Source organism: Ornithorhynchus anatinus, chromosome 12 (genome assembly GCF_004115215.2).
Source record: "Ornithorhynchus anatinus isolate Pmale09 chromosome 12, mOrnAna1.pri.v4, whole genome shotgun sequence".
Classification (NCBI taxonomy): Eukaryota; Metazoa; Chordata; class Mammalia; order Monotremata; family Ornithorhynchidae; genus Ornithorhynchus; species Ornithorhynchus anatinus.
The window spans coordinates 31,002,436-31,026,026 of NC_041739.1; the positions used below are offsets into that span (position 1 = coordinate 31,002,436).

General features: G+C 51.2%; 2 protein-coding genes, 1 long non-coding RNA gene and 1 other non-coding gene across 6 annotated transcripts in view; 1 reads left to right on the forward strand and 3 right to left on the reverse strand.

The window, feature by feature from the left end:
• The window catches only part of PRSS12 (serine protease 12), a 68,522-nt gene extending 63,025 nt beyond the window's left edge, over nt 1–5,497 (forward strand). The window contains exons 13-14 of the mRNA XM_029077120.1: nt 1,720–2,000; nt 3,895–5,497. Coding sequence (XP_028932953.1) covers nt 1,720–2,000; nt 3,895–4,202 — 589 coding nt within the window. The 3' untranslated portion in view covers nt 4,203–5,497. The remainder of the gene's footprint in view (nt 1–1,719; nt 2,001–3,894) is intronic.
• A 358-nt stretch (nt 5,498–5,855) lies between these two features.
• Nucleotides 5,856–12,130, reverse strand: LOC114815677. Its single transcript, XR_003763480.1, has 3 exons — nt 10,827–12,130; nt 8,697–8,735; nt 5,856–6,020 (listed from the first exon to the last, which is right to left on the reverse strand). It is a non-coding gene; the product is annotated as an uncharacterized LOC114815677 (long non-coding RNA).
• LOC114815804 lies at nt 10,639–10,768 on the reverse strand. The gene has a single exon (XR_003763606.1). It is a non-coding gene; the product is annotated as a small nucleolar RNA SNORA24 (small nucleolar RNA).
• A 7,910-nt stretch (nt 12,131–20,040) lies between the features above and the next one.
• Nucleotides 20,041–23,591, reverse strand: part of LOC100077537 (bifunctional heparan sulfate N-deacetylase/N-sulfotransferase 3) — a 126,454-nt gene continuing 122,903 nt past the window's right edge. For all 3 annotated transcript variants that reach the window (XM_029076773.2, XM_007670175.3, XM_029076772.2), the window contains exons 13-14: nt 21,066–21,168; nt 20,041–20,224 (exon numbers count right to left, since the gene is read on the reverse strand). In XM_029076773.2, coding sequence (XP_028932606.1) covers nt 20,105–20,224; nt 21,066–21,168 — 223 coding nt within the window. In that variant the 3' untranslated portion in view covers nt 20,041–20,104. The remainder of the gene's footprint in view (nt 20,225–21,065; nt 21,169–23,591) is intronic.

A 23,591-nucleotide genomic window follows, 5' to 3' on the forward strand; every position in this document is an offset into this window, starting at 1 on the left:
CCCGTACCTCTATCTTGACTCCTCAATCAATGGCACTTGAGCTCTGATGGGGCTAGAGGGCTGCACTAAGCCCTTGAAAGAGGTCTGTGATCGCCAATTCTGTTGAATTATACTTTCCTGTACACATAGTAAGATAAATACCATTGACTGATTCAATAGAAGTAAAATATATAATCATTGCCTTCAGGAAGTTTGCAAGAAAGATGTGAGGATAAGGAGACCGGAAAGATGAATAGATGAAAAACACACTTAAATAGCATACATAAATCATAATGTAGAATCAGGCCGCAGAAAGCTGTTGGCATAGATGCTGAGGTTAGGAGGAGACGACATCGAGGGAATCTGTCAAAGCTGGGTCAATAGGAATTCAAGAAAAAAATTAGAAGACATGGGTTTTTCATGGACAGAGTTATGAGTGCTCAGAAAAAATAAAAATGAAGTGTCTTGTATTATTCCAAAATAGTTGGCTTTGTGTCAGAATAACATTGTCATCGTTGTATACATATTGTGTGTTTTTGTGTTTGTGTGTGCCTTTCTGTTATACGGTAAATAGGCCGAGGACTGAATTGGTTGTTTACCCTTAGAAATACAATGGGTAGAAGCATTCCAGTGATAGAACAATGCCATTTAAAGGTTATTTCTTATATCCATACTTGTTCTAGGCAAAGCGTCAACTTCAGGCTGTTACATTCAAACTATTTACACTTTCCAATGTGGACATTTTATGAGGCAAACACCGATTGCGGAATTATACTTACGAAAGGGATATAAACAAAGTGGTCTAAATTTGCTCCATAGATCCAGTAGACAACAGGCCAGTTTTGAAAATGACGATGAAATGTGAATGAATCCAGTCAGTAAATTGTTTATGGGGTACATGGTGCTGAACTGGATGCTAATAAAATGTTCATCAGAAAGACACAGACCCTTGTGTCACTGAGTTTATGTTCTAAAGAAAAAAGACAATATATGGACCAAAGCACAAATAGTAAAGTATAAGCATTGCCAAAAGTCAGGAGATCTGGATCCAGTTCATCTAACCCTCTGGCCTTAATAAGAGGGAAGGGATTCGCCTCAACTGTGCTTATAATGGCTGTGACTAATCACTCATCTGTTTTCAAAATGTCTTCTAATCGATAAACTGGAGAATGTTGGAATAGGGAGCTAAAACAGGTGAACAGATTCCCCCCCACCCCCCATTACCTCCTCCTCCTCCTCCTCTTTATTTCTAAGGTTATTTTTGGAAGTAAGAAAAGAACAGTGAAAGGAGCGAAATTACTTTTAGAAGCGATGTAGGTGTAAGAAGTGATGTAGGTGAGGAGTGTCCTGGGATAGCGAGTAGATTACTAGACTATAAACTCCTTCTAGGCAGGGATGGTGTCCACCAATTCTGTCGGTCTTCCAAATTTTGAGCTCAGTGCTCTGCAGACAGTGTGAGCACTCAAGAAATACCATGGAGTGATTCTCATGGCCGGGTTCATGGGTAGATGAAGAAAACGGCAGGGTGAGAGAGAAAACGAAGGTGCCCGTGACTGGAGCAATGACCAACAGCTAAATCGATTTTTCCTGCGGACCTATCATTTTTTCTTATTGGACCCTATCTTACACATCAAGCAGTGAGTACCTGCACAATGCAGAGCACTGTACTAAGCGCTCGGAAGGGAACAGGGGAGGCAAAGGGCACGATCCCTTCCTTCGATCTCTCCTTCTGTCCCTCAGGTATGGCGACAACACTCGAAACTATGCGGTGCGAGTGGGAGATTATCATACGTTGGTGCCAGAGGAGTACGAAGAGGAAATAGGAGTCCGGCAGATCGTGATTCACCGAGATTACCGCCCGGACAGCAGCGACTACGACATTGCGTTGGTTAGGTTGCAAGGACCAGAGGAGCGGTGTGCCAGGTTCAGCACGCACGTTTTGCCTGCCTGCTTGCCGCTCAGGCGTGAGAGGCCCCAGAAAACAGCCCCTAATTGTTATGTAACAGGGTGGGGCGACACAGGTAAGTGAGAACCCTGTCCTGACTGCTCCTCAACATTTCCCGGGGGCTGTAGCGAGGTAGCTCTGAGGTGCTGTGGGTTTCTCAGAGCAGATCCAGGGCCAAACTCGGCAACATGAATTACCTCATTAAGGGTGTGTCGAGGTATCACAAAGACCGGATTCACGTCCCGCCATCTCGGATGGCTGTGGAAATATTTCCGGTTTGAAAGATTTTAATAGTACTGGACTGCCTCTTCCGGGGATGATCTTACCATAGGTTGGAAGAGCGCTTTGCCATGAATACGAATATCCGTGGCTCAGAATCAAGGATTAAGTTAAAAGAAACCTGCCACCGAGTGGCTGTAACTTATCTGCTTCTGAGGGTTGCGGCAGGCGTTTCGTTTCTCTCTCTCCGACCCGTGGGGGCGGATCGTATCCGCTAGCGTCCTCTACTATTTTCCTAGCACTTCGAGGCCCGGTTGTATTTCTCTTCTGCTTCGGTGGAAGGGTTAAGAACTCTGAAATATTCCCACTTCTTCTGGGTTCAGGATTTTCAGCTGTCTTGCCGCTCGCTCTGCCATAAGCCAAAACAAACTCCTTCCGCGAGCGCTGTCTTGTTTTTGCACTTAGTGCTTGAAGTGTTTTAACTTCTAGAGGAGTTGCTTATAACATTATGACCTGTTCCCTCTGGGAGGCTTGCTTTCACTCCTACCTTCTTGCAGACACTTGGCAAGGGGAAAAACACAAGTTGGTCGGTTTGTTGGCTTACCGCATAACACCGCCTCTTAAGAAGTTTCCCTGTAAAAATCATTTTCTTCATAGGATTTCACTTAATCAATCCTCCAGGTTTGCCTGTCAAACTTTGGCATTCAGAAATACCCCATTTCCCAGCAGGGAGAATCATAAGGAAGCAGATTAAACCTCCCTTTGAAAACGCAATGGAGTTGATCCAATGAGCTGGAGCTTCTGCGATTGTCAGAGATGAAAGTGGAGGTGAATAAAACTCCCTCCAGGAAATTCAGAATCGACCATGCGGCTAATGAAATCTAGTAGGACAATTTAGAGAAGCAGCGTGGCTCAGTGGAAAGGGTCAGCTGTGTGGCTGTGGGCAAGTCACTTAACTTCTCTGTGCCTCAGTTCCCTCATCTGTAAAATGGGGATTAAAACTGTTGAGCCCCACGTGGCACAACCTGATCACCCTGTATCTCCCCCAGCGCTTAGAACAACGCTCTGCACATAGTAAGCGCTTTACAAATACAAACATTATTATGAATCTCCGAATTCACGTATATAGGACCCAAAGCGATCAGACATTGGAGTCTATCTCCCATGATCTGAGATGAATAGAGGGGAAAGAATCAAGCTCACAAGCAGAGCTGTCAAAGGAGCTTGCCTTTGATAAGCTCAACAGATTAAGAGTGCCTGACACCGATCTGGTTCTGGCGTCTGGTTAAGAGCTGATACTTTCTTAATAACCAGTTTCTTGAACCCATCCGATCATCCCCGTCTGACCCAACTTGAGCCGACAAAACTACGTCTTCCTTTCAGCATCGTTCAGAGCTATAAGCGTCTCAGGGAGATCATTTGTGGACTGGCATTAGAAACTGCGATTCCGGGTTGGGTTAACTCCCTCGGAAAGGGACCTCTCCGTCCTGATAAGTTAGGGCCGGGTCATGTGGATCGATAGCTTTTTGCAGCCTGGCTCGGTAACTATCACCTCCCATTGCCGTGTTTAAGAACAGAAAGGCAGAGGACACATCACAACGCCCAAATCCCAAACTTTCACTATGTGCATGTGCTGCTTCAAATTTTTGGAAGGTGCCACTCTGGAACCTCGTTAGGCCTAAGTGGATGGCTGGCCCTTACTGACCAGGCCCCGCGTCGGCTCATTCACCTATTTTGGTCCGTCCGGGTAGGTCGAGCGTACTCAAGAACCCTACAACAAGCCGCCATCCCCTTACTCCCCAAGAGGGTCTGCGAGGAGCGTTACAAGAGCCGCTTTACGGGGAGGATGCTCTGTGCCGGAAGCCTCCTGGAACAGAAACGCGTGGACAGCTGCCAGGGGGACAGCGGAGGACCGCTCATGTGCGAGAGGCCCGGTGAGAGTTGGGTCGTGTACGGGGTCACCTCCTGGGGTTACGGCTGCGGAATCAAAGATTCTCCAGGGGTCTACACCAAAGTGTCAGCGTTTGTAGCCTGGATAAAAAACATGACCAAGCTGTGAGAAACTTCGACTGGGTGCCGGGAGAGATGACAGTATTTAAACTGGAGAAGCTTGAACCGCAAGCGGGGCACAGCCGGGGCCTTCGGTGTGACAAGCGGACACTTTTTTTTTAGTTTTCTAGAAGAGGGAAAGTCAAATCTGATGTATTCATATTGTTGCTTTTTTTATACTTTCTACCACTGTGCATTTATCCCAAAGCTGGTATTCTAAAAGCAGATGTTGGGGTAGCTACAGTCTCCCACCGAGCGTCCCTACTCGAGCAAAACGTTGGCTTTTGAAAGGCTACAAAACCATCCCCTATTTTCAGTACCTGCACTTTTTCGGGTCCAACCTGAAACACGAGGGTTGAAAAATAGGATATAGCCTACGACGTGAACTTTAGTTTTCTTCTCTAGAGTGCTAGCTCATTGGGAGCAAGGAAATGTTTGATGTTATTTTCTCCCAAGCGCTTAGTTCAGTGCTCTGCACAAAGTAAGCACTCAATAATCCTATGAAAGTGAGACTGGGACGTCCCTTACTCCGATTGTGGGGCCAGATAGGCAAGCCGGATCTATCGATGGGTATTTGAGTACTTAATGTAGCATCCTGAATGAGTAAAATATAAGGATCGGTAAACCCGACCCACTCCCAGCCTGACAGAACACCTGGGAAGCAAAACCGAAATTCTGTCAGCCATGCATACTGACAACAGGATTGCTGGGCAGGATTGTGGGTAGACCACAGCTGCACAAAGCCAATTAAACATCCGGACACACCTCCATCCAAGAATTGGGGCCTATGACCCACTTCTCTCCATCCTCATTTACAGGTGTGTAACCTTGACTAGTACTCTGCGCACAAGCACTTGATTCACTTGAGTAAGGGAAACATTCAAGGGGCTAAATCCTCCCAAAATTCAAACACTTGCCCCTTCGTGTGCTTCAGTGTTCGGCTGTATGGTGCAGTACGTTGTTTTATGGCCCGTGTCCTATGTGAATGCCCTGCTAGTCAATATTAATTTTTTCAAGGGGAGATCAAAGTTAATTGTAGTACCTTTACAGAAAGCCGGTGGCTCCAATGCTGATAGCATATAACGTGACAAAGTATCTCCTGAGATCAGAAAACCTTAAGATGTGCCGACTTAGAAAAGCCGCCCGGAGCAAACCCTTTCTAGGCACTGCACATTAGTCGCTTCGCCATCTTCCCTGCTTCCCTGCCCAATTCAGTGCTTATTGTAGATAACATACGTATTAGCTGCAATCGTCTAATGTATATGTAAAGTGAAAATAATAAAGTTGACGATATCTGTGAAGTCCTACTGGGTCGAAACACTTCGGTTACAAGCCGGTGAGCCATAGGCACACCTTCCCATAATAAAATGGTATGTTATGCACTTCTCATATGCGGGGCTGAGGCAGATACATGATCAGTGGGTTGGACACAGTCCCTGTCCCATGTGGGGCTTAATCCCCGTCTTACAGATGAAGGAACTGAGGCACAGAAAAGAAGCGTCTTGCCCAAGGTCACACAGCAGACGAGCGGGGGGAACCAGGATCAGAACCCATGACCTTCTGACGCCCCGGCCTGTGCTCTCTCCACTAGGCCACGTCTCAAACAACTCGCCTCCGTTCAAGGATTGCACGAGCATTTCTCTTCTGCCAATTCAGGACACCATTTCTTTAAAACGATCCTTTATTTCACCTTGGGAATGCAGGCATTTACATCCAACTCTACCTCACATAGCAATCGCTCTAACAACTTGGCGTTCAAGTCGGGCTTTTTCATTAATCACGCCACTGTAGTCAGACGCCTCCTCACATACTTGAGATTGGTTGCGATCTGTCGAAAGAAGAAAGCACAGCGTTGTGACCGGCCGACTCTCCGAAGCCCTTCTCAAATCAGACCCCTGGGATCCCGTCCAATCTTTAATCTCCCCCGTTTATATCTTAACACCTTCACACCATCCATAGGTCCCTCCCACCCCCCTCCGTGCTTACATACACATACTGTGTCTCAATCTCCCTGTTTCAAGTCACGTAACGCTCTGCACACTCAAGGCAGCTAAATCCTGGTCCAGCAGACAATAAGCGCCACTCTTTGAAACTGTGCCAACCCTTATAAGCTCAGTGAATTTTCCCTTTTTAAACTGCAAATAATTTCTATCACTGCAAGCGTTCGCGATCATTAGCGCAATTCACGGGGCGGCTACAGGTTACGTTTCCGGCTCTGACGTCCCTTCGGATACGGTGGAAGCGCACGATTCCGGCTTCCCCATCCGTGTGCTTTAGGCAAGTCGCTGTGCTCGTTACCTCATCCGGAAAACGGGGCATCTACAAGTTAATCTGGATGGACAGCCATAATAATAATGACGTCGGTATCCGTTAAGCGCTTACTATGTGCCGAGCACCGTTCTAAGCGCCGGGGTAGACATAGGGGAATCAGGTCGTCCCACGTGGGGCTCACAGTCTTCACCCCCATGTTACAGATGAGGTAACTGAGGCCCAGAGAAGTGAAGTGACTTGCCCACGGTCACACAGCTGGCAGGTGGCAGAGCTGGGATTCAAACTCATGACCTCTGACTCCAAAGCCCGGGCTCTTTCCACTGAGCCACGCCGCTTCTCTATGGCAGGTAGCCGCAGTGTGGCAGGAGCGTTGCTTTGGGAGTCGGAGGCGGTGGGTTTTTAATCCCGGCTCTGCCACTTGTCTGCCGTGACCGAGTCCCTTAACTTCCCTGGGCCTCAGTTACCTCATCTGGAAAATGGGGATTAAGACTGAGCGAGCCACGTGGAACCACCCCATTACCTTGTGTCTACCCCAGCGCTCCGAACAGGCTCGACGGTGTTTTTACAAATACCACCCCGGCGCTTAGAACGGTGCTCTGCACCTAGTAAGCGCTCAACAAATACCAACATCATCATTACTCCGCACAGAGTAAAAACACTTAATACGGCTGAACGAAGGAACGGAAAGTGACAGAGGCGGAACTGGAACCCAGGGCCTTCTGACTGCCAGGCCCGTGCTACCCCGCTTATGCGCCATGTTATCAACCTTAGTGCAGTGATTGTCGCACAGTAAGCACACGGAAAAGGCGCGGCTCAGTTGAAAGAGGCCGGGTGTGGGAGTCAGAAGCTGTGGGTTCGAATCCCAGCTCCACCACCGGTCTGCTGGGTGACTTTGGGCAAGCCACCCTAAGTTCTCTGTGTCTCAGTTCCCTCATCTGCAAAATGGGGATGAAGGCTTGGGAGCCCCACGTGGGACAGCCTGATGACCTCGCGTCTACCCCAGCGCTTGGCACGTAGTAACCGCCCCATACCAACATAATCCCGGCTCCACCACTCTCCTGGGTAACTTTGGGCCGGTCACCCTAAGTTCTCTGGGCCTCAGTTCCCTCATCTGTCAAAATGGGGATGAAGACTGTGAGCCCCCCCCCCCCCCGTGGTACAATCTGTTGACCCTGTATCTACTCGGGCGCTCAGAACAGTGCCAGGCACCTAAGTGCTTAACAAATATCATCATCCCAACTGTGCGCCTCACGTGGGACAACCTGATTACCCTGTATCTATCCCAGAGCTTAGAACAGTGCTTGGCACATAAGCAAGCACTTAAATATTATTATTACCGTGAGCCTCAGGTGGGATGACCTGATTGCCCTGGGCCTCAGTTCCCTCATCGGTAAAATGGGGATGAAGACTGTGAGCCCCACGTGGTACAATCTGTTGACTGTGTGCACCCCGGCGCACAGAACAGTGCTCGGCACATGGTAAATGCGTAACAAATTATCACTGCACTGCTTAGAAGAATGCTCGGCACACGGTAAACGCTCAACAGATTATTATTGTACCAACCCCCGTGCTTGGAACAGCGTTCAGCGCATAGTAAGCGCTTAACCGATCATTATTCTATCTACCCCAGCGCTCAGAAGAGTGCTCGGCCCATAGTAAGAGCTTAATAAATTATTATTTATAACGAGAGAGAAGCAGCGTGGCTCAGTGGAAAGAGCCCGGGCTTTGGAGTCAGAGTTCAAATCCCAGCTCTGACACCTGCCAGCTGTGTGACTGTGGGCGAGTCACTTGACTTCTCTGTGCCTCAGTTCCCTCATCTGTAAAATGGGAATTAAGACTGTGAGCCCCACGTGGGACATCCTGATTCCCCTGTGTCTACCCCAGCGCTTAGAACAGTGCCCGGCACATAGTAAGCGCTTAACAAATACCAACATTATTATTATTATTGTACCTACACCAGCCCTTGGAAGAGTGCTCGGCACATGGTAAGCGCTTAACAATCATTATTATACCTACCCCGGCGCTTAGAACAGTGCTGGGCACATGGTAAGCGCTTAAATACCAACACCATTATAATTGTATCCACCCCAGCGGTTCCAAGAGCGTTCGGCACATAGTGAGCGCTTAATAAATAACATTTTAATTGCAACCACCCCGGCGCTTAGAAGAGCGCTTGGCACATAGTAGGCGCCTGACCCATATTTTTCTTCAATGGCAGAGCTGGGGGGCTTACCTTCGGGTGGCGTCCCCGTCCCGGATGGAGGTCTCAGCCCTAGGATGAGAAGAGAGGCTGGTGAGAGGGGGAGGATGTCTTAGGCCGAAGGCACTTGGGAGGACACGCGTCACTCACTCATTCATTCCATAATGACAACAATGTTGGTATTTGTTAAGCGCTTACTGTGTGCCGAGCACTGTTCTAAGCGCTGCGGTAGACACGGGAATCAGGTTGTCCCATGTGGGGCTCACAGTCTTCACCCCCACGTTCCAGATGAGGGAACTGAGGCACCGAGAAGTGACTCGCCCACAGTCACACAGCTGACAAGGGGCGGAGCCGGGATTCGGACCCTTGACCTCTGACTCCAAAGCCCGTTCTCTTTCCACTGAGCCACGCTGCTTCTCATAGTATTTAGTGAGCGCTTACTACGTGCAGAGCATTGTACTGAGCGCTTGGAATGAACAGGGGGGCGACAGATGGAGACGGTCCCTGCCCTTTGACGGGCTCACGGTCTAATCGGGGGAGACGGACAGACGAGAACGATGGCGATAAATAGAATCGAGGGGATGATCATCTCATTGAAACAGTAGCAAATAAACAGAATCAGGGTGATGTACATCTCATTAAATAGGGTGATGAAAATATTTACAGTCGAGTGGACGAGTACGGTGCGGAGGGGAGGGGACGGGAGAGGGGGAGGAGGAGAGGGAGGGGGGGAGAAGAGGGTTTAGCTGCGGAGAGGTGAAGGGGGGGTAGAGGGAGCAGAAGGAAAAGGGGAGCTCAGTCTGGGAAGGCCTCTTGGAGGAGGTGAGCTTTAAGTAGGGTTTTGAAGAGGGGAAGAGAATCAGTTTGGCGGAGGTGAGGAGGGAGTTCCAGAACCGAGGGAGGACGTGGCCCAGGGGTCGACGGCGGGATAGGCGAGAATAATAACGTTAGTATTTGTTCAGCTCTTACTAGGTGCACAGCGCTGTTCTAAGCACTGGGGGAGATGCAGGGGAATCAGGTGGTCCCACGTGGGGCTCCCAGTCTTCATCCCCATTTTCCAGAGGAGGTCACTGAGGCCCAGAGAAGGGAAGTGACTTGCCCACAGTCAGCTGACAATAATGTTGGTATTGGTTAAGCGCTTACTAGGTGCCGAGCACTGTTCTAAGCGCTGGGGGAGACAGAGGGGAATCAGGTCGTCCCACGTGGGGCTCCCAGTCTTCATCCCCATGTTACAGATGAGGTCACTGAGGCCCAGAGAAGGGAAGTGACTCGCCCACAGTCACCCAGCTGACAATAATGTTATTTGTTCAGCGCTTCCTAGGTGCCGAGCACTGTTCTAAGCGCTGGGGGAGACAGAGGGGAATCAGGTGGTCCCACGTGGGGCTCCCAGTCTTCATCCCCCTTTTACAGATGGGGTAACTGAGGCCCAGAAAAGGGAAGTGACTCGCCCACAGTCACCCAGCCGACAATGTTATTTGCTCAGCGCTTCCTAGGTGCCGAGCACTGTTCTAAGCGCTGGGGGAGATGCAGGGTCATCAGGTGGTCCCACGTGGGGCTCCCAGTCTTCATCCCCATTTTCCAGAGGAGGTCACTGAGGCCCAGAGAAGGGAAGTGACTCGCCCACAGTCACCCAGCTGACAATAATGTTATTTGTTCAGCGCTTCCTAGGTGCCGAGCACTGTTCTAAGCGCTGGGGGAGACACAGGGGAATCAGGCTGTCGCACGTGGGGCTCCACCCCCCATTTGACAGCTGAGGGAACCGAGGCCCAGAGAAGCGACTTGCCCACCGTCCCACAGCTGACGAGGGGCGGGGCCGGGATTCGAACCCATGACCTCGGGGCTCCCCAGCCCGGGCTCTTGCCCCCGAGCCCCGCTTGAAAGAGGGACGGTGAGGAGGCGGGCGGTAGAAAGGGAGGAGGGAGGAGAGGGAGGCGGGGGCAAGGGGATGGCGAGCCTCGAAGCCCGGGACGAGAAGTTCTGTCGCTTGCACAAGTCAGAATCTGCGACCAATGCAATGGCGGCAGCTTTGCCATCAACAAGCTGATGCTCTTCCATGCCTAGGAAGGGAGGCCGCCACAAGAGGCAGGTCCCAAGGTGTCATGGAGGGGGCGGCGACGCCTCGTCCCCGCGGCCGGTCCCGTCGCCTCCGGGTCCCCCCCTCACCTGCGGGCCTCGCCGGTCGCCATGGCAGCAGCTCCATCCGGGGCTTCGCGGCGGGCGGCGCCCACTGCGCCTGCGCGCCCCCGCTCTCAGCCGGGGCTTCGCGGCGCCCGCCGCGCCTGCGCGCCCTGCAGCTCGGGAGGGACCGCTCGCGCCTGCGCGGTCCGCTCTAAGGGGGCTCCATCCGGGGCTTTTCGGCGGAGGGGCGCCCGCTCGCGCCTGCGCGCTCCGCTCTAAAGCTCCATCCGGGTCTTTTCGGCGTGGGGGGGGGGCATCCCACTGCGCCTATGCGCCCTCTAGCTCGGGAGGCACCGCTCGCGCCTGCGCGGTCCGCTCTAAGGGGGCTCCATCCGGGGCTTTTCGGCGGAGGGGAGCCCGCTCGCGCCTGCGCGCTCCGCTCTAAAGCTCCATCCGGGTCTTTTCGGCGTGGGGGGGGCATCCCACTGCGCCTACGCGCCCTCTAGCTCGGGGAGCCCGCTCGCGCCTGCGCGGCCCGCTCTAAGGCGGCTCCATCCGGGGCTCTTCGGCGGAGGAGCTCCCGCTCGCGCCTGCGCGGCCCGCTCTAAGGCACCATCCGGGTCTTTTCGGCGGGGGGGGGGGGGGGGGGGCAACCCACTGCGCCTACGCGCCCTCTAGCTCGGGGAGCCCGCTCGCGCCTGCGCGGCCCGCTCTAAAGCGGCTCCAGCCGGGGCTTTGCGGCGCCCACTACGCCTGCGCGCCCTCCAGCTCGGGAAGGACCGCTCGCGCATGCGCGGCCCGCTCTGAGGCGGCTCCAGCCGGGGCTTTTCGTCGGGGGGTGGGGTCCTGCACCTCCCGGAGCCCGCTCGCGCATGCGCGACCCGCTCTAAGGCGGCCCCAGCCGGGTCTTTTCGGCGCAGGGGCGCCCACTGCGCCTTCCAGCTGGGGAGGGACCGCTCGCGCATGCGCGGCCCGCTCTAAGGGGGCTCCATGCGGGCCTTTTCGGCGGAGGGGGGCCCACTGCGCCCTCCAGCTTGGGGAGCCCAATCGCGCATGCGCGGCCGGCTCTAAGGTTCCATCCGGGGCTTTTCGGCGGGGGGGCATCCCACTGCGCCTACGCGCCCTCGAGCTCGGGGAGCCCGCTCGCGCCTGCGCGGCCCGCTCTAAGGGCTCCATCCGGGGCTTTGCGGCGGACGGCGCGCTCTGCGCCTGCGCGCCCTCCACCTCGGGGGCACCCCTCGCGTACGCGCGGCCCGCTCTAAGGCGGCTCCCTCCCCGCCGCGCCCAGAGCGGAGTCGCGGCCCCGAGCCCTCCCCGCCGCCATCGCCTCCCCGTCCCCTCCGAGCGGGCCCCACCTCGCCCTTCCGCCGTCCCGAAAAGAACGAGTGGCGCCTGCGCCGCTCCTTTATAGGGTCCGTGACACCCCCTTCCGGCGGAAGAGCCCGAGAGGGGCGGGGCCTCCCCGTAACTAAGTCGACGAAGCCTCCCTGCGCCCGGACCGGATATGACGTCGCGGGGAGGCCCCCCCCCTCCCCTCGGGCGCGCCCCCTTTTCCCCGGAGGTGCGCGCCTGCGCGGGTCGCGCGGGTGGCGCGCGCCGGGCCGTTGGCGCCCGGGGCACCGGAAGTGGGCGCGTGCCTCGCCTCGCGCGCGGGGGGAGGGGGCAGGGCTCAGTGGGAAGAACAAGGGGCTGGGGAGGCCGGGGTCGTGGGTTCGAATCCCGCCCCGGGTCAGCCACGTGACCGTGGGCCAGTCGTGGCACTTCCTGTGGGCCTCAGTTTTCCCTCAGCTGGAAAATGGGGGTGAAGACCCTGAGCCCCACAGGGGCGCCACCTGATGATTCCCCTCCCCCAGCGCTTAGCCCAGTGCTCGGCACCTAGGAAGTGCTTAACAAATAACATTGTCAGCTGGGTGACTGTGGGCGAGTCACTTCCCTTCTCTGGGCCTCAGTGACCTCATCTGTAACATGGGGATGAAGACTGGGAGCCCCACGTGGGACCACCTCATTCCCCTCTGTCTCCCCCAGCACTTAGTACAGTGCTTGGCACCTAGTAAGCACTTCACTAACACCAACATTATTGTCAGCTGACTGTGGGCGAGTCACTTCCCTTCTCTGGGCCTCAGTGACCTCCTCTGGAAAATGGGGATGAAGACTGGGAGCCCCACGTGGGACCACCTGATTCCCCTGCATCTCCCCCAGCGCTTAGAACAGTGTTCGGCACCTAGTAAGCGCTTAACAAATAACATTGTCAGCTGGGTGACTGTGGGCGAGTCACTTCACTTCTCTGGGCCTCAATGACCTCATCTGTAACATGGGGATGAAGACCGGGAGCCCCACGTGGGACGACCTGATTCCCCTATGTCTACCCCAGCGCTTAGAACAGTGCTCGGCACCTAGTAAGCGCTTAACCGATACCAACATTATTATTATTTAGAGCGGCAGCGTGGCTCAGTGAGAAGAGCAAGGGGCTGGGGAGTCAGAGGTGGTGAGTTCAAATGCCGCCCCGCCACTTGCCAGCCGCATGACCTTGGGCCGGTCACTTCACTTCTCTGGGCCTCAGTTCCCTCATCTGGAAAATGGGGATTAAGACCGTGAGCCCCACGGGGGGGGGGGGGGGGGGGGGGGGGGCAACCTGATGACCTTGGATCCTCCCCAGCGCTTAGAACAGTGCTGTGCACATAGTGTGTGCCTAACCAGCGCCATCATTATCATTATTAGAGGAGCACTGAGGAGCAGCGGGAAGAGCGGGGGCTGGAGAGTCAGGAGTCGTGGGTTCAAATCCCACCCCGCCACTTGCCAGCCGCATGACCTTGGGCCGGTCACTTCACTTCTCTGGGCCTCAGTTCCCTCATCTGGAAAATGGGGATTAAGACCGTGAGCCCCACGGGGGGGGGGGGGGGGGCAACCTGATGACCTTGGATCCTCCCCAGCGCTTAGAACAGTGCTGTGCACATAGTGAGCGCTTAACCAGCGCCATCATCGTCGTTAACAGAGGAGCAGCGAATCTCAGTGGAAAGAGCCCGGGCTGCGGAGTCCGAAGTTGTGGGTTCTAGTCCTCGCCCCACCACCTGTCAGCCGTGTGACTTTGGGTAAGTCACTTCACTTCTCTGGGCCTCAGTTCCCTCATCTGGAAAATGGGGATTAAGACCGTGAGCCCCTCGTGGGGCAACCTGACGATCCCCGCCCCCCCCCCCCCAGCGCTTAGAACAGTGCTGTGCACATAGTAAGCGCTTAACCAGTGCCATCATTATCATTTTTAGAGGAGCAGCGTGGCTCGGTGGAAAGAGCCCGGGCTTGGGAGTCAGAGGTCGTGGGTTCGAATGCCGACTTCGCCACCTTGTAACCTTGTGTAACCTGTGTAACCCTGGGCAAGTCACTTCTCTGGGCCTCAGTTCCCTCATCTGTAAAAATGGGGATTAAAAACTGTGAGCCCCACGTGGGACGATCTGATTACCTTGTATCTCCCCCAGCGCTTAGAACGGTGCTCAGCACATAGTAAGCGCTTAACAAATCCCATTATTATTATTATTATTATTATTATAACAATATTCTGTTGGGAGTGTGAAGAGGCTGGACCTTGAAGTAGTGAAAACATCTTTTTTTTCCACTGGGTGGCTCTGTGGTATAATCGTTGAGGTTGAAATTTGTCGAAAATTTTAGATTTTTTCCTAAATGCTTTTGAATTGAATGGAAAGTTCATCTTCCCCCCACACAATCCTTCTTCCACCCCGTGTGGATCGCCCGGTGAACTGGTGAAGTGTTCCCTGTCGATTAGGGTCCAGGGCTGGCCAGAGAATAGTAATAGATCTTCAAGGTCTTTGGATTGTAATAATAATGTTGGTATCTGTTCAGCGCTGACTATGTGCGGAGCACTGTTGTAAGCGCTGGGGGAGATCCAGGGTCATCAGGTTGTCCCACGTGAGGCTCCCGGTCTTCACCCCCATTTTACAGATGAGGGAACAGAGGCACAGAGAAGTGACTTGCCCAAGGTCACCCAGATGACACGTGGCAGAGCCGGCATCCGAACCCATGACCTCTGACTCCCAAGCCCGGGCTCTTTCCGCTGAGCCACGCTGCTTCTCCGTTTGTCCTCCCCGAAACACTTACAAAAGTGTTCCGCACGCAGAACACACTCAATCAATTCAGTCGTTCTGATTAGCGTGGCTCTGCGGCAAGAGCCCGGGCTTGGGAGTCCGAGGTCATGGGTTCGAATCCCGGCTCTGCCACTGGGCAGCTGGGTGACTGCGGGCAAGTCGCTTCGCTTCTCTGGGCCTCGGTGACCTCATCTGGAAAATGGGGATGAAGACTGGGAGCCTCACGTGGGACAACCTGATTGCCCTGTAAATCTACTCCAGCGCTTAGAACAGTGCTCCGCACATAGTAAGCGCTTAACAGATACCAACATTATTATTATTATTATTATTAATTCAAGATGCTGGTGCTCAGTGTTTTAGAATTACGGTGACTATGCTATTACCACATTGGAAAGGGAGGCAAACTGGTTTGGGACCCAAAGTTTTCTTGTGTGTGTGTGTGTGTGTGTGTGTGTGTGTTTTTTGAGAAGCAACGTTGCCTAGTGGCTAGAGCGTGGTCCTCGGAGTCAGAAGGACCTGGGTTCTAATGCCGCCTCTGCCTTGGCCAAGTCACTTCTCTTCTCTGTGCCTCGGTTACCATCTCTGTAAAATGGGGATTAGGACCGCGAACCCCACGTGCCTCGGTTACCAGCTCTGTAAAATGGGGATTAGGACCGCGAACCCCACGTGCCTCGGTTACCAGCTCTGTAAAATGGGGATTAGGACCGCGAACCCCACGTGCCTCGGTTACCAGCTCTGTAAAATGGGGATTAGGACCGCGAACCCCACGTGCCTCGGTTACCAGCTCTGTAAAATGGGGATTAGGACCGCGAACCCCACGTGCCTCGGTTACCAGCTCTGTAAAATGGGGATTAGGACCGCGAACCCCACGTGCCTCGGTTACCAGCTCTGTAAAATGGGGATTAGGACGGCGAACCCCCCGTGCCTCAATTACCATCTCTGTAAAATGGGGATCAGGACCGCGAACCCCACATGGGACGTGAACAGCGGGCAACCTGATGAGCTTGCTTCACCCCAGTGCTTAGTAGAGTGCCTGGCAAATAGTAAATACTTAACAGATACCAAAAAATGATCTGGGAAATTGACAGAGAGCCACCCTGTGGGTCGAAGAATATTTGATTCTGAAGGCTGTCCGGAAATAATAATAACGTTGGTACTTGTTAAGCGCTTACTATGTGCAGAGCACTGTTCTAAGCGCTGGGGGAGACAGGGGAATCAAGGTGTCCCACATGAGGCTCCCAGTCGTCATCCCCATTTTACAGATGAGGTCACTGAGGCACAGAGAAGTGAAGTGACTTGCCCACAGTCACACAGCTGACGGGGGGGGGGGGGGGCAGAGCCAGGATTCGAACCCATGACCTCGACTCCCAAGCCTGGGTTCTTTCCACTAAGTGTGGCAGTGTGTGGGTCTCATGTCGCTCCTTATCGGTCGATCGTATTTATTCCCCTGTGCAGGACTGAGGCCACCCACCCTTGCTGAAAATCAGAGGATGTATTAAGCACCCCTGTGCAAAGCACTGTGCTAAGAAATACCCAGAAGAGATGAAGGAATGGGCCCGGGCACCAGAGGGGCCTACAGTCGGGAAGCAGCGTGGCTCAGTGGAAAGAGCCCGGGCTTGGGAGTCAGAGGTCACGGGTTCGAATCCCCGCTCTGCCACTTGGCTGTGTGACCGTGGGCAAGTCACTTCACTTCTCTGGGCCTCAGTTCCCTCATCTGTAAAAATAGGGATTAAAAAATGTGAGCCCCACGTGGGACAATCTGATTACCCTGGATCTCCCCCAGCGCTTAGAACAGTGCCCTGCACATAGTGAGCGCTTAACAAATACCTTAATTATTAATACCCCGGGGATGGTACGGTGCGATCAAATAATAATTGCGGTGTTTGTTAAGTGCTTACTGTGTGCCGAGCGCTGTTCTAAGCACTGGGGTTAGAACAAGCTAATCAAGTTGTCCCCCATGGGGCTCACAGCCTTAAATCCCCATTTTACAGATGAGGTCACTGAGGCCCCGAGAAGTGAAGTGACTTGGCCAAGGCCCCACGGCAGACAGGTGGCGGAGCCGGGATTCGAACCCACGACCTCGGACTCCCAAGCCCGGGCGTCTTTCCACTGAGCCGCGCTGCCTCCCGGAGTCAACTGCATCCAAGGACCTAGAAGACCGGGCCTTTTTATAACCCATAAAACCACCGGCACCAGGCTGTGCGTTTTCTTATCAGAGTTTATTGTTGCACATATCAGAGATCATGCCACTAGCGGAATAATATCCAGGTTTTTTATTTTAAAAAACTTTGAGAAAAAAATGTTTCCAGCAATTTTTTCATTCAATGTGAATGACAAGATTATTACAGGTATAAACATTGAAATAACTATTTCATTTCTTCCTGAGGAAGGTTCGTATTTGAAGCAGTGAAAAAGGGGAGTGTAGGCAAAGTGTGTAAATCATTTCAACTCATTCTTTTTCTCATGTGCTTCCCGATTATTTGCAGGATTACATCCAGTCGCTGTACGTGACGTATAGAGTGTACATGTCGAAATCTCACTGGGCGGTCGGGACTCTTTCACAGTTTTTCCTAGGTGCTTGTCGCTTCGTTTCGTGCATTGGAATAAGTTAATTCTGAAGTACATCCCGGTCCGATCAACCTTTTTTTTTTTCCCCTCATGAATAAAAGCCTACTTAGAACTTCACTCGGCTAGCGGGATCAGATCGGTAAACACGTTATCTGAGCGAGATGAGAACAACCCCGCCGTCTGGTTTATCCCGAGCGTCGTCGGTAAGTGTGGAGAGCGATTCTGACGCCACAGAAATCAGTGCCTTTTTCTGTCTCTTCCGAGAGAGCAAGAATACCGAAAGGGGCAGCTGCGTCACCACGGCTCAAGAGGTCAGAGAAGCAGCGTGGCTCAGTGGAAAGAGCCCGGGCTTGGGAGTCAGAGGTCATGGGTTCTAATCCCGGCTCGGCCACTCGTCAGCTGGGTGACTGTGGGCAAGTCACTTCTCTGGGCCTCAGTTCCCTCATCTGTAAAATGAGGATTAACTGGGAGCCTCAGGTGGGACAACCTGATGACCCTGGATCTCCCCCAGCGCTTAGAACAGTGCTCTGCACCTAGGAAGCGCTTAACAAATACCAACATTATCGTTTATTATTAAGGTCGTGAGAAGAGGAATACTTTGGATACAAATACTGATAGGTACTTTGGGCCTGGAAGGAGACAGAAAATCATCGCCGCCTCTGGAGCAGTTAGTGCTTCAACTCACAGAGTAGTTTCCTTACAGTCGCGACGCAATGTCTGAATTGTCATATCACCGTAGTTTCTCCGCTCTGTTTCACGTTTACAATTTACTTCAAATCGTGTGCTCGTCAGGCACACTTATCTTTCACGCTTTCAAGGGAGGTTTTCCTCTGACCAACATTTAGGGTACGGAGGATTTAAAAAAAACCCCAAAATCAGGCTAATATGGACCTCAAGAATCTCTCAGCCCCGTTTCTAATCGGAGGGTAACTGACTGGCAGAAATTTCTCGCTCTGCTACACCGTCACATTGTTGATGACATTTGCAGGAACTGCAGGCTTCAGTCTCATTTTCAAAGTCTTAAAATTGATCTATGTTACAAGTCAAGTAGGAAGGCTAAGTGAAATGCGAAGGCTCAAATAAGGTAGCTTTTTTCATTACTCACCTCGGCTTTGTGCAGTTCTTCAAGGTCTTCCCTCTGAGATGTTCGACGGGTTAGAAAGCTTAAAAGTGGAGTCCGTCTAGATGTGGGGCTGCCTCATTTCTCTAGGGGAAGGATTTCATTCGGGGCAGGGGGTGTATATAGACAGGCTGGGGGTACGCCTACCAGCCTGATGAAGGTTGCTTGCTCGATATTGACTTGCCGCATATATCATTTCAGATTCGAACCTTAAATGCACTCGACCAGATGTTTACGCTGTCTGTAACATTAAGGACAGAGAGCAGAGAAACTGGGAAGTATTTATGGAAATGAGAATGAGATTTGGCCTCTCTATTTTTTTTTTTTTCCCTTTTACGAATTAAAGTATCAATATACTGTACATTTCATAGTGTGAATATATTTCAATCTATATTTTCTCATTAGAAAAACATTCATGATTGACCTTGATTTGGACAGTCGGAACGACCTTTAAACTTAGTCTAGCATTTTCCAACAAAATATAGCTTAAAAACTGCTCCAGGAGAGCATCTAGCTTGGACCTGAGCGAGTACTACGTGGACTCTTGAACAGGGCACGTACGCCTGGTAAAATCTCGAGTTAATTTATAAACGGGGGTATTCTAGACTACGCTTTCCTTAAATGGGCTAAGACACGTAGACCATCTTTGAATGGAATTTTCAACTCACAGCAACTCTAGGCCTACAGACACATAAACCATTTAAGTTACCACGGGACAGGCTGCGGACTGGTGGAATTAAACACTCTTAGAAGGTCGTGATTGTTAATTACCGCTCCGCTTGTGCAGGGTGCATTGGGTTTTTGTCCATTAACTTCAGCATCTTTTTTTTTCTCTTTTCAACGAGTTTCGACGGCTGTACATCAAGGACGAGCCTGCCTGAGTAGCGGATAAATCAATTATTTTTGCCACGGCGCTAACACTTCTCTCTTCGGCCCAAATAAATGGCAGATATGTCCACTCCGAGGTTTCTCGGATATTACAGGCCCTAATTTTTCCCACGTTGCCCAGTCGGCATCCCAGTTTCGTAAGCGTATTCAGAGATGACGGAGCTCTGGGCATCTAACGCTTACATGGTGGAATTTCTTTTGCTGCTTGTTTGGTGAGACGAGTCGAAGAGTAAGAACAACAGTGAGCAGGCAAACGATAGGCTATAAAATCTACATGAGACACAAGACTCTTAGTTAATATAGAAAAGTGTAAATACTTACTCTGAAATTGGACAGTTCTGCAGTTTGGCTTTCGAGACTTACATCGGTTGCTATTGACTTCCACCCGAGTGAACGGGAGTCTACAATTCCACAGGCCCAGAACCGGGCTAAGAGAAAGGCCACAGGCCTCAAAAGGTTGTAACAGAGACACACCTTTTTTTTTTTTTTTTTAATCATTTTTACCATCCACATGCCAGCATATGGAAAGAAGAACAGCATTCTTCTCTTGAAGAGGTACATTTCACCACAGCCTTTTCGTAGAGCTACTGGAGGTTTGGGGGACGGGCGACTGAGTCGTGGAAGAAATTCTCTCAAGACGGTCCGCAGCAGTGCTAGCTCACTTTCTGTAGCTCCTGTCTCAGCCACGACGGCAAAGGCTGTCCCAATCTGTGTAACAGCTTGGACAATTCCACGTTGTGGTCCCGGTAGTAGTTTGACAGAAATGCTCGGCACTGAGGGTGAGGGAGGAAACATGTTTTTGGCTTAGTTACGTCAGACCGCGTTTGCTCCGAGTGGAGGTCTTTCAAATCAGAATTATAAATGATACTTTTCAATTAAAGATCAGAATTGCGGCCCATGATCTCAGCCAGATGGGTACATATCTGTAGGCGTCAAAACGGATACTGTGTCCAGCCACGTGATGTTTCGGTTTCCCCTCCCACCCCCTTGCTGCTGACAAGTGTTTTATTGTCATCCAACTTTTGATTTTTTTTTCATTATCATATGAGATGAAATGCTCGTTCTATTGTCTTCTCTTCCTTTCTCAGGGATAAGGAGTGTATTTTTGGAAACCCCGAAGTAGGAAGTCCATGTCACGTCTTCCCAATTCTACAGCAGCGATAATTTCAGGGAAGCAGCGTGGCCTAGCGGATAGAGCACGGGCCTGGGAGACAGAAGGTCACGGGTTCTAATCCCACTCTGCCACCTGTCTGCCGTGTGACCTTGTGAAGTCACTTCACTTCTCGGTGCCCCAGTTCCCTCATCTGTAAAATGGGGATTGAGAGGGAGAGCCCCACGTGGGACAGGGACTGCGTCCATCCCAATTTGCTTGTATCAACCCCAGCGTTTAGTACAGGGCCGCCTGGTACCTATTAAGTGTTTAACAAATGTCGTTAAAAAAAGAACGAGGACTAGTGGTTCACCCTTACTGCTTAATAATAATAATGTTGGTATTTGTTAAGTGCTTACTATGTGCTGAGCACTGTTCTAAGCGCCCACCTGGTCACTCTCTGATGATAGGCAAAGAGATTTATTTTACTAAATCACTTACAAAATGTTATGTCCTAGTCTTACCTCAGAATCCATGGGAGGATACTTTCTTCCTTTGCTCTTTCCAAGGCATTTTGTTTTCCCTTCTTCCAGTAACTGACACCAGAAACCTTTATGAGAATCAAATCTGAAACGCAAAAGATCCTGCTCAGGAATCCGTGGCAAATTACTTATTTCCGTTAATGTCGGTCCCCCTCTAGACTGTGAGCTCACGGTGGGCAGGGAATGCGTCTACTGACTCTGTTGTCCTGTACTCTCCGTAGTGCTTAGTACAGGGGTCTGCACATAGTAACTGTTCAATAAATACCCGGACTTGAGAGTCAGAGGTCGTGAGTTCTAATCCTGGCTCTGCCATTAATCAGCTGGGTGACTTTGAGCAAGTCAGTTAACTTCTCTGTGCCTCAGTTGCCTCATCTGTAAAATGAGGATTAAGACCGAGTCCCACGTGGGACAACCTGATTACCTTGTATCTACGCCAGTGCTCAGAATAGTGCTCGGCACATAGTAAGCGCTTAAAAAATGCCATCCTCATTATTATTAGTAACATCACAGAAGGTCCTGGAGCTGCTTCCAAGGTTATAGGTAGCTTTTATGGCTACATAAGGCCCTTGCGGGGGCAGCGACCCCCAGAAGGGATTACAAAAAGCAGAGCCCCGGCTTCTCCTTCATCTCCTTCAGTCTCCAGTTGAAACAAGGGCAGGCTCCCTGGTAGCAGAAGTCTTCTCGGTTTCCCCCTTGCTACCTCCCGACACCTCTCAGTCACGGCAGAGACTCCCAGGAACATCAAGAGTAGCATCAAAAATCTCTGAATCAATAATAAAGGTGCTACTATATGCTGATGACTGGGCTGTAGACACTCACACACACACACACACACACACACAGAGTTTTCAATCAATCAATGGTATTTGAGAGAAGGATACAAACTACATTTTTGGATTATTCCACCAAAACATTTTACAACACACTTGCTCCTCTCAGGCCCCATTAATGTGATATGAGACAATGCAAAAATTATGATAATTGTAGCAGGTTCTCCTTTCATCTCATACTAAGAAAAAGCTCTTATTATAGTACTTGCGCCTTAACCATCGCGAGGCACACAGCTATTTATTCGGATTTGGGGCTGGTGACGAGACAATAGACAAGAGAAGGAATCTTGTGTGCTGAAAACTGAATCAATCCCAGCCACGCACAGGTTTTAAATCTCGTATCAAGACACCCTAATTAACACCTAAAATGGTTCCATGAAAACAGAGTGTGAGGCAAAGGAACACTAATGAAGTACTGTTTCCAACAGTACATATGTAAATATTCAATTTTCCATCGTTCGCATCGTATTTAATAAGGACAGCATGTGTTACCATCCTGAGTTCCCGGGGGATGGAGATCATGTCTACCAACAGTACTATATTATCTCAAACGCTTAGTACAGAGCTCTGCCCGTAGTGACTGCTATTTGTTAAGCATTTCCTATCTGCCAAACACCATTAAGCATTAGGGTAGGTTCAAGATAAACAGGTTGGAAATAGTCCTCACCGGGCTCACAAACTCAGGTGGGGGTCAATGAATACCCTTTACTGATTAACCTATTAACAATTTCATTAATCTAATAACGAACAATTGCTAAAATGGGCTTTTAATCTTTCTGTCTGTACCGAAGAACTCAGGCTGGGGAAGTGTGAAACGAGGAAAGTGTTTGAGCCAACATAAATTTGGCCCAAACTGCAAGACCAGAGTGTTATTACAACGTGGGAGAGTGCTCTAAGAAATACTGTCATTAAAGTGAAATAGTGCTTTCACGGAAGGGTGAAAGCAGGGGAGCTCTGCGCAAAGGCCTGAGCTTGGAGGTCACAGAGTCTTACCGATCGTGCCAGAAGGAGGAACTAGGAATTTGGGAAACTTTCTCCCGGATGGTTTCCCCGTTGGAACTTTGCAACCCCGAAGATCCTCGGAGCTGGATCCCCTGCTGAACAATGCTGTTCCCCTTCAGGTACCAAGTTTTTTCCAGGGGCAACTGAAGCCCATCTTTTGAGTCGGCCTCTTCTTTTATTCCCGAGTCTTTCCTTACTGAGATATTTCCTTCTATCGCACTGCGGAAGGGCTCAGTAAAGTGCACTGCATTCAGTAGGTGCTCAATAAATGCCATGCTTATCACCATTGGTAGGAGTTGGTCATATTCTGATGCTACATAATAATGTTGGTATTTGCTAAGCGCTTACTATGTGCAGAGCACTGTTCTAAGCGCTGGGGGAGATACAGGGTCATCAGGTTGTCCCACGTGGGGCTCCCGGTCTTCATCCCCATGTTACAGATGAGGTAACGGAGGCACAGAGAAGAAGTGAAGTGACTTGCCCACAGTCACACAGCTGACAAGCGGCAGAGCCGGGATTCAAACCCGTGACCTCTGACTCCCAAGCCCGGGCTCTTTCCACTGAGCCATGCTGCTTCCCATAGAAGGTGCAGGTTTGTAAATCAAAATGTGAGTTGTCAACCCCTTACTGGAAATTAACAGTATAATCAGTTGTTTACCAGAAGCCTCGGTGGGTC